This window comes from Microcebus murinus, chromosome 3 (assembly GCF_040939455.1).
Source record: "Microcebus murinus isolate Inina chromosome 3, M.murinus_Inina_mat1.0, whole genome shotgun sequence".
NCBI classification, from domain to species: domain Eukaryota; kingdom Metazoa; phylum Chordata; class Mammalia; order Primates; family Cheirogaleidae; genus Microcebus; species Microcebus murinus.
Window position 1 is genome coordinate 30,969,599 of NC_134106.1, and position 14,626 is coordinate 30,984,224.

General features: G+C 35.9%; 1 protein-coding gene, 1 non-coding gene and 1 pseudogene across 5 annotated transcripts in view; 2 read left to right on the forward strand and 1 right to left on the reverse strand.

Annotated features, from left to right (window-relative positions):
- The window catches only part of ATL2 (atlastin GTPase 2), a 61,064-nt gene that overhangs the window by 29,277 nt on the left and 17,161 nt on the right, over positions 1-14,626 (reverse strand). For all 4 annotated transcript variants that reach the window (XM_012788462.3, XM_012788463.3, XM_012788461.3 and 1 more), the window contains exon 2: positions 2,505-2,755. In XM_012788462.3, the coding sequence (XP_012643916.1) occupies positions 2,505-2,755 (251 nt within the window). The remainder of the gene's footprint in view (positions 1-2,504; positions 2,756-14,626) is intronic.
- LOC142870024 (ubiquitin-ribosomal protein eS31 fusion protein pseudogene) lies at positions 5,606-6,129 on the forward strand (annotated as a pseudogene).
- On the forward strand, positions 13,678-13,784 carry LOC142870289 (U6 spliceosomal RNA). The gene has a single exon (XR_012918719.1). It is a non-coding gene; the product is annotated as a U6 spliceosomal RNA (small nuclear RNA).

Here is a 14,626-nt window from a genome sequence, read left to right on the forward strand (position 1 = left end):
TCTTCATAATAAAATTTTTTTTAAATGGGAAATAAATATAAAAGAAGCAACTCTGTACTGAATTAAGAATATTGACATAGAACAGTTCAATAACAGCTATCACTATTACATAGTATTAATATCCCAAGCATTATGTTTAGTTTTACTTGTATTATATAATTTAATTCTACTAAATTAAGTTTTGACCTTTGTAAGCTGACTCCTGGAATTCAAACTACTTTTACAGTAGCCAGATATGACAATTTGATCAGCATTTTTCTAACAACTCCTATTGACACAGGAGTAATCTACTTCACTTTGGAAGGGTGTAATTAACAAAAATCAACTGGCTAAAAATTATAACATCAAAGCAAATATCCATCAACAGTTAAATGGATAAATAAAATGTGATACAATCATATAGTGAAATACTAAGGCAACAAAAATAATGCAAAAACATCAGTACATCTCAAAGTTATAATGTTAACAAAATAAGCTAAACACAGAATGCATATGGTATGATTTCATTCATGATATGCTCACAAACAGATTAAATGAGCCTGTAGTGAGAGGTTCAGAACAGTAGTTACTTTTGGGGAGTATATATTAACTGGGAGAGAGCACAAAAAGAGTTCTATATCTTCATCAGGGAAGTATTAATATGGGTATACACATATGTAAGCTTTCATCAAGCTATACACTTAAGATTTGTGCACCTTTCTGTAAGTTATACTGCAAGAAAAAAAGGAATATTTTACCTAAACTATACTCCCAAACAACCAAATCAGAATTAGAAAGGGGGAAGCATAGAATACCTGAAAGTATGCACATGTATTTTGGAGGAGAAAGTTAACCTCCCTCATACCACCAACACTAATTCAGTCTCTGACCACAAATTGTAATCTCCTGTTGTATAACTCACTCTTTGGTACAGTATAACATATATTTCCATAAATCAGACTCAAATCAACACACAGAAGATCCTACTTCTTTCGGCATCCCACCTTTACGGGCACAGAGGTGAATAAAATAAACCCAAAACTAACACACTGTTATTTCTCCTTCTTTACTTTCACCTCACAGGAAAAGTATGACCCACCACTAAATCAGTGTTAAGTAGAGGTATGTTATCCCAAAAATGAGACATTTTTAAAATGCAATTTCTGATTAACAGAACAAGGTGATTTTTATCAGGAATTCTAAATGGAAACCTTATAAATGAAAGTTAATGAAGAAATATCAACTTAGAAGCCACTAACTAGGTGTAGTGGCTTAGGCCATCGTAACCTTTCTGTGGCTTCAGTACCTCCCCAACAAAAGAGGGAGTTCTATTCGTTCAGAGATTGCACATATATGACAAATGGGGGGCTGCCATGCCCTGTCTGAACACCTACTATTAATTTTTTGTTTTGGTTTGGTTTTTTTGAGACAGAGTGTTGCTCTGTCACCTGGGCTAGAGCACAGTGGCGTCAGCCTAGCTCACAGAAACCTCAAACTCCTGGGTTTGAGCGATACTCCTGCCTCAGCCTCCTGAGTAGCTGGGCCAACGGGCACACGCCACCACATCCAGCTCATTTTTTTCTATTTTTTAGTTGCCCAGCTAATTTTTTCTATTTTTAGTAGAGACAGGGTCAGGGTCTTGCTCTTACTCAGGCTGGTCCCAAACTCCTGACCTTAAGTGATCCTCCCACTTTGACCTCCCAGAGTGCTAGGATTACAGGCGTGAGCCATCACTAATGGTCTGAACACCTACTACTAATTGACCAGAGATAAAATCAGAAATGGCACCTGAGGTGAGCAACTAAAGTAATATCAATAAAACATATGACCTGTACCATGAGGGTTAGCAAGACAATATAATAGCACTAGAAGTAAGGAAAGGCCCCATTGATAATATAATATTAGCTAAGAATACAGTAAAATTTGAGAAATAATATAACATATCTTTTGTATGTTATAATAATATACTGTCTGCCTCTGTATAGTTGGCATACAGAAGCAAGAGAAGAGGCTGAGATCACGGATGGCAATAGAAGCCACTCTAAGGAATTTAACTTCATCTCAAAAAAGTTAAGTCACTAAAAGTGACTTATTTGAGGAACACAGGGGTACTTTTCCAAAGGTCTCTACCCACCTACTTCACTCACTGTAATGGTGGCCAAGAAAGGGAGAGAAAATGTGAAGAAATAACAAAAAGGGAGAGAAGATAAATAGTACTTCAGAGACTTTCAGGGTATACTCAGACATCTTAGGTTAGAACTACAATGCCTGGAACATAAATGTTCCAGCATATATAACAATATATATTTTATGCTTTATATTTTAACTCCAAAAAGGAGTTATAGAAATAAAAAAGAGTCAAGAGCTCAAACTTACTTTACTGTCTTAACCAAGAAGTTCTATAACGCACTATATTTCTGTAAAATTAAACACACAATTCTTACTGGTTTTGTCTATTTTTAAAAACAGGGTTGGTTGGTAGTTTTTTGTTTTTAACTGGGTTAAATTTAAAAGACACTATTCACCTTGTTATACATGTATCTAAGCATGAAGTCCAGTAGAAATGATTTCCCCTTACGAAAAGCTCCTGCCACAGATACCACTACTATGTTAAGATCTCGAATGTGCTCCTGTAGCAGTATCTGCTCCAAAGCTTCTTCATCAAGCTCAAAGTTATGGTCATCTTCATGAGCAAGAACAATCTGTACTGGACATGGTTTCTTCATAACCTCATCAGAGTTTACTAGGTCAATATCATCATCTTCATAATTCTCACCTAGAATTTAAAAAAGAAAGAAGCAGGTTACTTTAACTCCTGCACTACAAACTTTTCATTAAGGATCACAACTAAAGCAAATTTTCAAATAAACAATTGTCCCCTCCCCCATTACACATCATTTGAGAATAGTTACAGAAAGTGATGTTCAAGTAGGTTTGGGTTTCTCACTCCCTCTGTAACAGGACAAAGAACACCAGTAAAATGTCCTACTATAGATAAACAACAATTCTAACTATGGCCTATCTTATGTCTTAACAGCTAAATGTGAGCAGCAGCTGTTCTTGAGCACTGAGTCATTCTGTAAACAACCTTTGCTACTGCATGCACAAAAACTAGATATAGAAGGGAAAAATCAATTTCACCTGCTAGTTCAGATTTCAATTTTTCCTGTAGACATCATTTGGAAAATTACATTACAAAGGTTAAAACATATATATGAATTGTGCATGTTATTTTTCATTCTAGAACTTAATGAGCAAAGTTAGGGTCCTAACAAGTTTCCAAAAATGACACTCATGAAGTCCCTAATTTAATAAGAGTAAACTACCAATATAGACCTCCTTATTAAAGTAAAGCACAGGATTAATGTTTTAGTAGAGGACAATAATAGTCAGTGAGATGCAGTTATAACCTTGTCTTATCTTCTACTGGGGTTCTTTTTTTTTTTTTGAGACAGTGTCATGCTTTGTTGCCTAGGCTAGAGTGAGTGCCATGGCGTCAGACTAGCTCACAGCAACCTCAAACTCCTGGGCTCAAGCAATCCTTCTGCCTCAGCCTCCCAGGTAGCTGGGACCACAGGCATGCGCCACCATGCCCGGCTAATTTTTTCTATATATATTAGTTGGCCAATTAATTTCTATTTATGGTAGAGACAGGGTCTCGCTCTTGCTCAGGCTGGTTTCGAACTCCTAACCTCCAGCAATCTGCCCACCTCGGCCTCCCAGAGAGCTAGGATTACAGGAGTGAGCCACCGCGCCTGGCCTCTACTGGGGCTCTTTCTCACCATACACCACAGCCACCACTTTGACTATATAGTTACCCCAAAAACAGCCACATACACTTTTCCTTTTTTCCCCACAACACACCAAAATAAGGTAACCTTTGCAGAAAGAATCTTACTGAATAGTGATAAAGAAATAACTAAGGAAAAGGTAAACAGTAGAGACAAATTTCTAAAGTTTAGGTTTCTGTTCTTTTGTAAAACCTACCTAATAGCTTCAGAAGACATGTACCTTGTCTGGCTTTCTTCTCTATCAATTACATGACCCACTGTAGCAACAAGTTATTCCTGGGGACCTTATCTTTTCCCATTTCAAAATTTCTAAGAAACTCTTCACTTGAGCCTATCTACAAAGGGTCAGTTTCCTATCTAAGGAGACATACAGTATCCATCATGTTCAAAGCAATTAATGCCCACCAGCCCCCCTCATAGGAGAGGGCCAGTACACTGAGGCATGGCACATTATTAATCAGTATAATATCTTATCCACATAACCACCATTCACAGAGCAAAGATTATATACCTACATTAGTGGATTTTTAATCTTTTAACAAAAAGAAGCACCCAGCTTATCTGATTTGCAAAGACTATTAGAGCCCTTACCTGGACATCACAAGGCACTTTTAACTGTATAGAGCAAAGTCAGCAACACTATTTCAAAATGTGCTGCAAGCGGTGACAATACATTATAAGGAGCAAGCAACTTCAAAGGAGAATCTTTGGAAGTAAAAGCAATTAATAATTAATTAAAGAGGATATTATCATTGTCTGTTTCAATAGCATACAACTATATATAGTCAGGTATGCTATTTGAACACACAAAAGTATACTTTCCAAGGAAGGTTACACCATAGTTAAATCCCAAAATGATATCATTAGGTAAGTCCAAATAAATGATAAAGCAGTATACAATGTGTGATTTAAAAAGCTTCCATGTTTAATTAGTGGTCAAGACCATGAGCTAGGGAGCAAAACTCCATACATGTATGTCACTTAACTTCTCAGCGCCTGCTCTCTCCTCTACAAAATGGGTATAATAGCAGTACCTACCTGATAGGGCTGACATCATGATTAGAAGAAATGTGTGGCACATACTAAGCATTATAGGTGTCTCTTAAGGTAACTAATTTTCAAATAATCCATCAGGAGCTTTTATTTTACACCTTGAAATGCCAAAAAGCTATAGTGATTTTCAACTGACCAGCATAACTGTGCACTGACATCACCATCCATTCATTTGCTCAGGCACAAACCTGAAGGCTGTCCTTGATACATCTCTCCTTTTCCTTATCCCTAAATCTAATCAATAACCACATCCTTAAATTTGTCTTCATTTCAAATTTTCTATTGATAACATTCCTACACCCATCACCACCACCTTAGGTACCTATGGTATCTAAGTGATCTCCCTTCATCAATTCTCTTGCCCCCCACCAATCCAACCCAATCTCCACAGAGTAGCAACTAAGTAACAAAATTAAATGTAAATTCTATCAAGTTCCTCTCCTTAAAATCATTGTTATGGAGGACTTGTGACTAAAATCCTACACGTGTCTTGTAAGGTCCTATACTTACTGCCAGCCTGCCTCATTTGGTGCTACTCTCTCCTCTTTAAACTACAGATAGCCAAACTAGCCTTTCTTCATTCAGATCCTTATGCTATTAAGCTCTTTCTAGGCTCAGACTTCACTTAATGATATTCCTCTGCCTGGAATATTCTTTCTCATGTTGTTCCCCTAATCAAGTCATACCTATTCCTTAACTCTCAGCTTAAATGTCAGTTCCCAGGAACAAGAATCTTGAAGCTCCCTTTCTGATCTGCCATCTGTGGTGAAACCACCACCAAGATGCAGATTTTCAAAAAAACCCTAATGGGGAAGATCACTACTCTCAAGGTTGAACCCTCAGATACAACAGAAAATTTAAAGGCCAAGATTCAGGATAAGGAAAAAATTCCTGAGCAGCAAAGACTGATTTTTGCCGGCAAGCAACTGGAAGATGGAAGTAGTTTATCTGACTACAACATTCAAAAGGAGTCCACTCTGCATCTTGTGTTGAGACTTTGTGGTGGTGCTAAGAAAAGGAAGAAGTCTCACACCACTCCCAAGAAGAATAAACATAAGAGTGGTTGAGCTGGCTGTACTGAAATACTATGAGGTGGATGAAAGTTAGTTGCCATCATCTGGAGTATCCTTCAGATGAATGTGCTGGAGCTTTTATGGCCAGCCACTATGATACACATTATTGTGGAAAACGCTATCTAACTTACTGTTCAATAAACCAGAAGACAAGTAATTGTATATGAGTTAATAAAAGCCATGAACTATAAAAGAAAAATCTTGAGGCACTAACCAAGTTTAGACCTCCTATATGTCCCTACCTAATTTTAATCTATCATTTGAATATTTATATAAGTACTTATTAAACGTCTCCCCTTCTGGGTTGCCAATCCCCTGCTTAATACACTCAATTACCTTCCCGTCATAAACAGAAAATAAAGAGAAACAAACAAAAAAACTCTTAAATTCTTTACCATGACCTCCACAATGCAATGTAGTCTGGTCCCAGCCTGCCCTCTAGTTTCATCTTACAAGACATTCCTGTTCATTCCCAAAGCTCTAGCTCATATGGCCTTCTTGCTGTTTCTTGAACAGGCTAAACCTTTTTCCCACCCTAGAATATTTGTTCTGTGTTGTTGCCTTGGTCTGGTATGCTGTCCCTAGAAATTTACCTGGCTTATTATCTCCATCAACAAGATCTCAGCTCAAATGTTATCTTCTCGGTATGGTCTTTCCTGACCACTATCTCTTTAACGAGACAGGTTTTTTTCACAATTCTTTTCAATATCTAAACCTTTTTCCACCTTCTATCTCCCCCTCCACAGAAGGTGCCACTAAAGTTAGGGTCCCAACCACCCTGTTGGCCATTCTACCTCCTAACACCTAGAACAGTGCTTGACACCTAGCCTAGCAGGTGCTTAATTTAATAAATATTTCTTGAATGAATGAAATTTAAACATTTTTACTCAGGAGTCTCATACCTACCCTGATCTATTTTATAAGCAAATTTGGTGATCAATTCGTTTGGGGAAATACCTCTGGCAACTCAAGAATAGCAAATATATTCACCACAAAAGTACAACAAAAATTATAAAGTTCTACCAAGTAAAACACATTAATGAAAAAAGAATTCGAAATTAACAAGTGCTAAAACATCACAATGACCAACTTTGCAAACTGGCAACTTTGTTAAAACCAATGAATAGTTTTGTTCTTGTTGAAAAGAAAGCATTTGTTGCTTTAAAAAATAAAACAGCAGGAAACTTTTGTTACCTTGAATTTTACCTAGATTAATTAGTTGGCTATAGTTATCATGTGGTCAGGTTTCTTTTATTAGCATGGATAAAGATAGGCACCTCAGAATATTTGTCATCATTTCATTAAAGGGAAGGGTGCAAATATGTTTCAAAAATATAATGGAGCACAACAATGACATGCGTGATTCAAGTATGTTTACTTCCCATGATGATCGCTCTACCAAATATGGACTAAATACTAATAAAGTACTTCACCAAACACTGATACAGATAATTGAATAAAAAATTGTATGTAAATTTCATTAGCACACCTGTCAATACAATATTAGCATTTGGTGATTACCTATAATTGGAAATCTTTTTAAATTCAGCTTTACCCTAAGATTTTAAATGAAAATTAAATTTTACATATAAAACAGTGATTTTATTTCTAGGCTTCAATGCCAAAAAATTATTGGGACAAACAGATTTCAGCTCTCTAATATATTTCTGTGATTCACAGTTCGAAGTCAGTTCTCCCTAAGCCATCCTCATCCACCAAATAGGTCTTTCAAAATCAAAGCTGAAAGACACCTACAGATGATCACCTATTTCTCAAATCTCTCTCCACACCTTAATACTAGGTATACCTAATAATTTATTTGGCACAAGGCTTGCCAAAAGACACCTTAGTAAAAAAACTCATGGTTGCCAGGGGTTGAGGGTAGGGAGGGATGAATAGGCAGAGCACAAAGAATATTTAGGGCAGTGAAACTATTCTCTCCGGTGATGGGCACAGCTATAGCCACAACTCCAGCATTACAAAAGCAATCCGTGTAATCAAAAACATCTGCATCCCCTTAATATTTTGAAATAAAAATAAATAAAAGGAAGCTATTCTCTGTGACACCATAATGGTGGATACCTGTCATTATGCATTTGTGAAAAACCTGTTGAGGGAGGGGAGGCAAGGGCAATATACGTAACCTTAACATTTGTACCCCCATAATATGCGGAAAGGAAAAGGAAAGGGGAAAGGGAGGGAAGGAGGGAGGCTGGGAGGGAGGGAGGGAGGGAGGGAGGGAGGGAGGGAGGGAGGGAGGAAGGGAGGAAGGGAGGAAGGGAGGAAGGGAGGAAGGAAGGAAGGAAGGAAGGAAGGAAGGAAGGAAGGAAGGAAGGAAGGAAGGAAGGAAGGAAGGAAGGAAGGAAGGAAGGAAGGAAGGAAGGAAGGAAGGAAGGAAGGAAACCCTGTTGAATCCACAACCCCAAGAGTGAACCCTAATGTAAACTATGGATTTGGGGTGATAATTATGTATCAGTGAAAGTTCATCTATTGTAACACGTGAACTCCTCTGGTGTAGGATGTTGACAGAGAGGGAGGGTGTGAATATGTAGCAGTATTATTTTGCTGTGAATCTTAAACTGCTCTAAAAAAATAAAGTTTATTTTAAAAATACCTTTTTGTTGATTAATCATACTTTAAATCTGCCAATTTCATATATTCGGCATGTATTCTAACCTCAAAATTTACTTTAGGGCTGACCTAGATTCCTCAGCAAACCTCAAGCTTAATTATAAACAAAGACAATAAAAAGGTGCTAAAAACATGCATTACAATAAAATATTAGCATTAACATTAGATTACAGCAACCCAAAAATAAACTTACAGAAAGAGAATTGTTCACTTTTCAAAAGCAATTAAAGTATATGTTGCTATTATTGACATTCCAAATAAAAACTTGAAACAGATTCAGCCTACTCATACTCAGTTCAGATTTAAAAAACAAAAAAATTAGTTATCTGACAAAAGCAATGTTTTTTCTATACCCAAATGAAATACAACATTTATATTCTATACCCAAATGAAATAAGTATTCAAAAGTTTATTCTAGCACATCACACCATGGTAGGTCCATTTCTAGAGATATTATAAGGAAATAAAGATGCTAACAAAGACATACAAGTTTACCAGTGTTATTTCTGGTGATGAAAATTAATGCTGAATGTCTCAGAACTGGAAAGTAGCCTGACAGTTATTTTAACCATATACTGACATATTATGCAGCTTAAAAAACACACATACACTCTTAAGAAATTAAAGATTTTTTTTTAAGTCAGCACAAAATAACATGGGGAAAAGGCAGACTACAAAGCAGCACAAATCATCCTCAATTCTGTTTTGCTTTTTAAAAACATAGGTAGTTGAAGGAGGGGGTAGATTTGGGGATTCCAGTCACTGGAGTAACTGGTACCAGACTACCCTCCACCACAAACAGCTATAAAATTAGACAAAACATATAAGGCATCTTTTTTCAAGCACTGGACAACAGGTAGCACAAGACAGAAATCCCAGCTCTCTACCTGGGAACTACTGCCTAACCACAACATGAAGAACTAGTACACAAGCAAAGATCTGAGTTCAGGACTGCTAAAGCAGTAGGAATCGTGAGACAGGACACCAGAGAAAAAACAGCTGTGCAGAGGTGGAGCCAGAAGTCCTTGGTCAAGGGCAACAAGCTTCACAGGTGCACGGGAATACAACCCACTATGCAAAGGCTTACCAGAAGGCAGTTAGCTACTATAGGGTTGAGAGAGCGAAACAGACACCAGAAGTCAAGCAGTACTAAGACACTTTGGGAGCTCTGGCCCAGCCACAATAGAAAGATCTTATGAACATCTCAGGCATCAAGATGAAACACTAGAAAGCCACATCTTAGAATTAAGGACTAAGTCCTAGAGTAAGGCCTAATGAAGATCCATTCAAACAAAGCCTAAAACCAAGACTTGAAAGACCTGCAGGATATAGAGTTTGGAAATTTAGTCCCATCAAGTTAGAAGGGTTTCCTCTAAGCTTTCCATAGATTCACATTAATACAGTATAAAGCCTACACAATGTCAAGATCTACCGGTAATTGAATTCCTTGTCATAACAAAAACTAGGTAACAGAATCCAGAATCTCTACAATGCAAAGCACAATATACTAGACATACAAATAAAGAAAAGCAATTAATAAAAACCAATCCTGGCCGGGCGCTGTGGCTCACGCCTGTAATCCTAGCTCTTGGGAGGCCGAGGCGGGTGGATTGCTCAAGGTCAGGAGTTCAAAACCAGCCTGAGCAAGAGCAAGACCCCGTCTCTACTATAAATAGAAAGAAATTGATTGGCCAACTGATATATATATATAAAAAAAATTAGCCGGGCATGGTGGCGCATGCCTGTAGTCCCAGCTACTCGGGAGGCTGAGGCAGAAGGATCACTCGAGCCCAGGAGTTTGAGGTTGCTGTGAGCTAGGCTGACGCCACGGCACTCACTCTAGCCTGGACAACAAAGTGAGACTCTGTCTCAAAAAAAAAAAAAAAAAAAAAAAAAACCAATCCTGCAATGACTCTGATGTTGAATTTAGCAGACAAAAGCTTTTAAGCAGCTACTGTAAATATATTCAAAGATTTACAGAAAAAATAGGTCTTAATAAGTGAATAGATGAGGAGTCTAAGCCAAGAAGTAGACTACCAAAACACAAATGAAAATTCTGGTACTGAGAAATAAAATAATTAAAATGAAATAGTCACTAGATGGACTTAACAGCAGATTGGAGGTAGCAGAAGTGCCCATGAACTTGAAAACAGATCAAAAGAAATTCTATAATCTGAAGAATAGAAAGTAAAAAGAATGAAGAAAAACTAAGAGAGTCTCAGGGACCTGTGGAACAATATCCGATACGTAGTCAGAATCCCAGAAGGAGAATAAAGTGAGAATGGAGCTGAAAAAATATTTAAAGAAATAACAAAATGTTACCATATTTGATGACAAAGATTTTTACAGATCCAAAAAGCTCAGCGATCCTCAAGTAGGGTAAGTACAACTGCTATAAAACAAAGATAAAAGGAAATCTTTAAAGATGCCCAGGAGTGAGTGTGGAAGGATGCATATTACATAGAAGGGAAATATTCAAATGACACTTTCTCATCACAGAAGCAATGGAGAGAAAACAACAGAATGGAAGGGGCAAAAAATATAAATATTCATTCCAGTTAACTGTACACTTAAAAACAGTAAAGATGGTAAATTATATATGTATATTTTACCTCAATAAAAGACAATCAGGTATCGTTAGAGTGCTTAAAGAAAAATAAGTGTCAACCCAGACTTCTATATTCAGTAAAAAAAATGAAAGGTAAATAAAGACAATAAGCAAAAGTGAAGAATATTTTTTGCTAGCAGATGTGCACTACACGAGATGCTAAATGATGTTCTTCAGGCTGAAATGAAACATTACCAAATGGACAGTCTCTTTATTCCTTCCTGTAGATCTGAATCCAAAGTAGCAAATAGGCCGGGTGTGGTGGCTCACACCTGTAATCATAGCATTCCGGGAGGCCAAGGAGGGAAGATCACTTGAGCTCAGGAATTCAACACCAGCATGAGCAAGAGAGAGATCTCTACTAAAAATAGAAAAAATTAGCTGGGCAACTAAAAATAGAAAAAGAGTTCCCAGGCATCGTGGTATGCACCTGTAGTCCCACCTACTCGAGAGGATCGCATGAGTACAGGAGTTTGACATTGCTGTGAGCTAGACTGATGTTATGGCACTCTAGCCCAGGCAAAAGAATGAGACTCTTGTCTTAAAAAAAAAAAAAAAAGTAGTAAATAGATACAAATATAAAACACTACTTGTTTCCTCCAAAATTTCCTTAAAAGATAATTGATCATTTAGATGAAAAACAGTAAGTTGTAACATGGAGTTTTATAATGTATGTAGATGTAGAAAATTTTCAAAAATTAAGACAAATATTCTGAGGACCAGTAAATAAAATTATACTCTAAGGTTGTTATGATTTTAAAGTAGAATATGGTAAAACATTGATTCTAAACAGACTTTGATATATTAAGGATGCATATTGTTAGCCCTAGAACAATGACTTTATTTTTTTTCCCTTTTTTCATTACCACACTTTAAATGTGGTTTTTTAAATGACTTTAAAAAAGCAAAAAAGGTTATAGCTAAAAAAAAAAAAAAAAGCCAATAAGGAACCAAAATGGAATGTTAAAAAATACTCAATTAACTCAAAAGAAAAAATAAGAACAAAAGACCAAAGGGACAAACGGAAAACAAATAGTAAGATGGCAAACTTAAATCCAATTAAATCAATAATTACATCAAATATAAATACACTAAGCACATAAACAAAAAAGCGGAAATTGTCAGACTAAATAATAAAAGCAAAATATATATACTGCATATTGGAGCTGCCTCTTTAACACAAAGACAGATGGGTTGAAAGTAAAAGGCAGGGAAAAGATGTATCATGCAGACATTAATCCTAAGAAAGCTCAGCTATATCTACAGTTTTCAGTTATATAAATATCAAAGCAGACTTTAGGACTAAAAGTATTAGTAGATAAAAAATGGGTAATCATCAGAAAGACATAACAAACCTAAATAAAAGAGATTAAAAATACATAAAGCAAAAATTCAGAGAACTAAAAAGAAAAACAGACAAATGCATAGTCACATGTAAAGATTTTAACAACTCTAAATTGACATAAGACAAAAAATTACTAATAGTATAGAATACACAGTCCTATCCACAAGAAAAATGAACCACATACATAGTTTTAAGCTTTCTAGTAATCACATTAAAAAGTAAAGAAAAAATAATTTTAGTAATTGTTCTATTTATTAACCTAATATATCCAAAATATTGTTATTTCAATATCGTCAATATTTTAAAATTAAGATTTTTTATGCTGTCTTTGAAATCTATATTTTATACTTACAGTACATCTCAACTTATACAGTAAATGTTTATCAAAAACATGATCACTTATATTTCATAAAATCTACAACTGATAAAGTAGATTCATACACACAGTTGTTATAAACAGAAAATTTCCTAATAACTGAATCAAATACCAAAAAATTAATTTCCATTCATATCTGTATCCACACTGACAAAACTACCTTGGGTGTTTTTGGTTTTTGGTTGGTTTCTGAGGTTGCAGTGGTGCCATCATAGCACACTGCAACCTCAAACTCCTGGGCTCAAGCAATCCTCCTGCCTCAGCCTCCCGAGTAGCTGGGACCACAGACAGGGGACACCACACCGGCTAATTTTTCTATTTTTTGTTGAGATGGGGTCTCACTCTTGCTCAGGCTGAGCTCAAGCAATCCTCCTATCTTGGTCTCCCAGAGTGCTAGGATCAGAGGAATGAGGTACTGGGACCAACTCTGGTTTTTTAAATGTAAATTAACTAAAATTAAATAAAACTGAAAGTTCAATTCTTTAGTCACACTATTCACATTGCTTTAATATGCATTTCTCTGTGTATATTTGTTTCCTTTTGTATGAACTGCCTACTTACAATCTAAATAGCTTTAAAGAAAACAACTGTTTAAATTACCACCTAGAAGTCCCTTTAATTCTATAGTATATTAAATGCTTAAACAGTATTTTGCAGATAGTTTTTTAAATTCAAAAAAATTATGTGCTGCCTATACACTGGGGTACCTTGTATACAGTTCATAATTTAGTGCTGAAAATCTAATTTAAAAGTTTTATTGTTGCTTGTATATCTATGATTTACTTCCTACAGAACCCTCCTCAGTCAGAATGTAACTTTTAGTGCTTGTTTGGCAACACATATACTAAAACTGGAACAATAAAGAAAAGATTAGCATGGCCTCTGAGTAAGTATGACATGCAAAATTTGTGAAGCATTACATATTTTTCTGATGTTCTATTACATAGTAGGGTGACTATAGCTAATATCAATGCACTGTGTATTTCAAGATAATTTTTAAGATCCTCTTTTCTAGTATCACCACAAAGAAATGATAAAGGTTTGAGGTGACAGACACACTAATTACCCTCATTTGATCATTTATACAATGCATACATGTAATGAAACATCCCACTGTACCCTACAAACATGTACTATTATGAGTCAATTACAAACAAAATTTAAAAATTAAATTTTTTTTAAATAAAGAAATGCAAATTTTGATTTAACATTATCAAGTAAATTGTGCTTTTCCCAAAGGAAAATGTGGCTCTCTCAACTGAATGGGAGTAAAAAGCTGGAACTGACTAAAAATAATGACCACAGATAGCAAAACTGCTAAGGCCCCATCACTGCCTCTCTGTAAGTAAGTACACACAGACAAAGTCACAAATTGAAATGGCTTTAGTTTCAACTTTCAACAGTGCTTACCCTGCTTTCATTACCTTTACCATAATTAAGACTCCCCCTACAATAACAATCAAAATTGTTTATAATTTATAAATCAAAGCTCATAGTGTTCTAGTCTAAACACTATGACCATCTCAAAACTATGACCATCTCAAAACCAAGGATCACTGGGTAATCAGCTGAGGTTGATAGCCGGACTAAAAATCTGGAGTTGTGCCTAGCATAAATATGCACTCTGCTCTCCATTTTCTGTAAATGTTCCTCAAATTTTAAAACTCTATTGCTTTTACTGTGATCTCAAAACAAAAAGTAAAATACTTATCATTCTAGAAATAAAGCATGGCATTTTAAATCTATAGAAGTAAGGAATAAAACAGTATG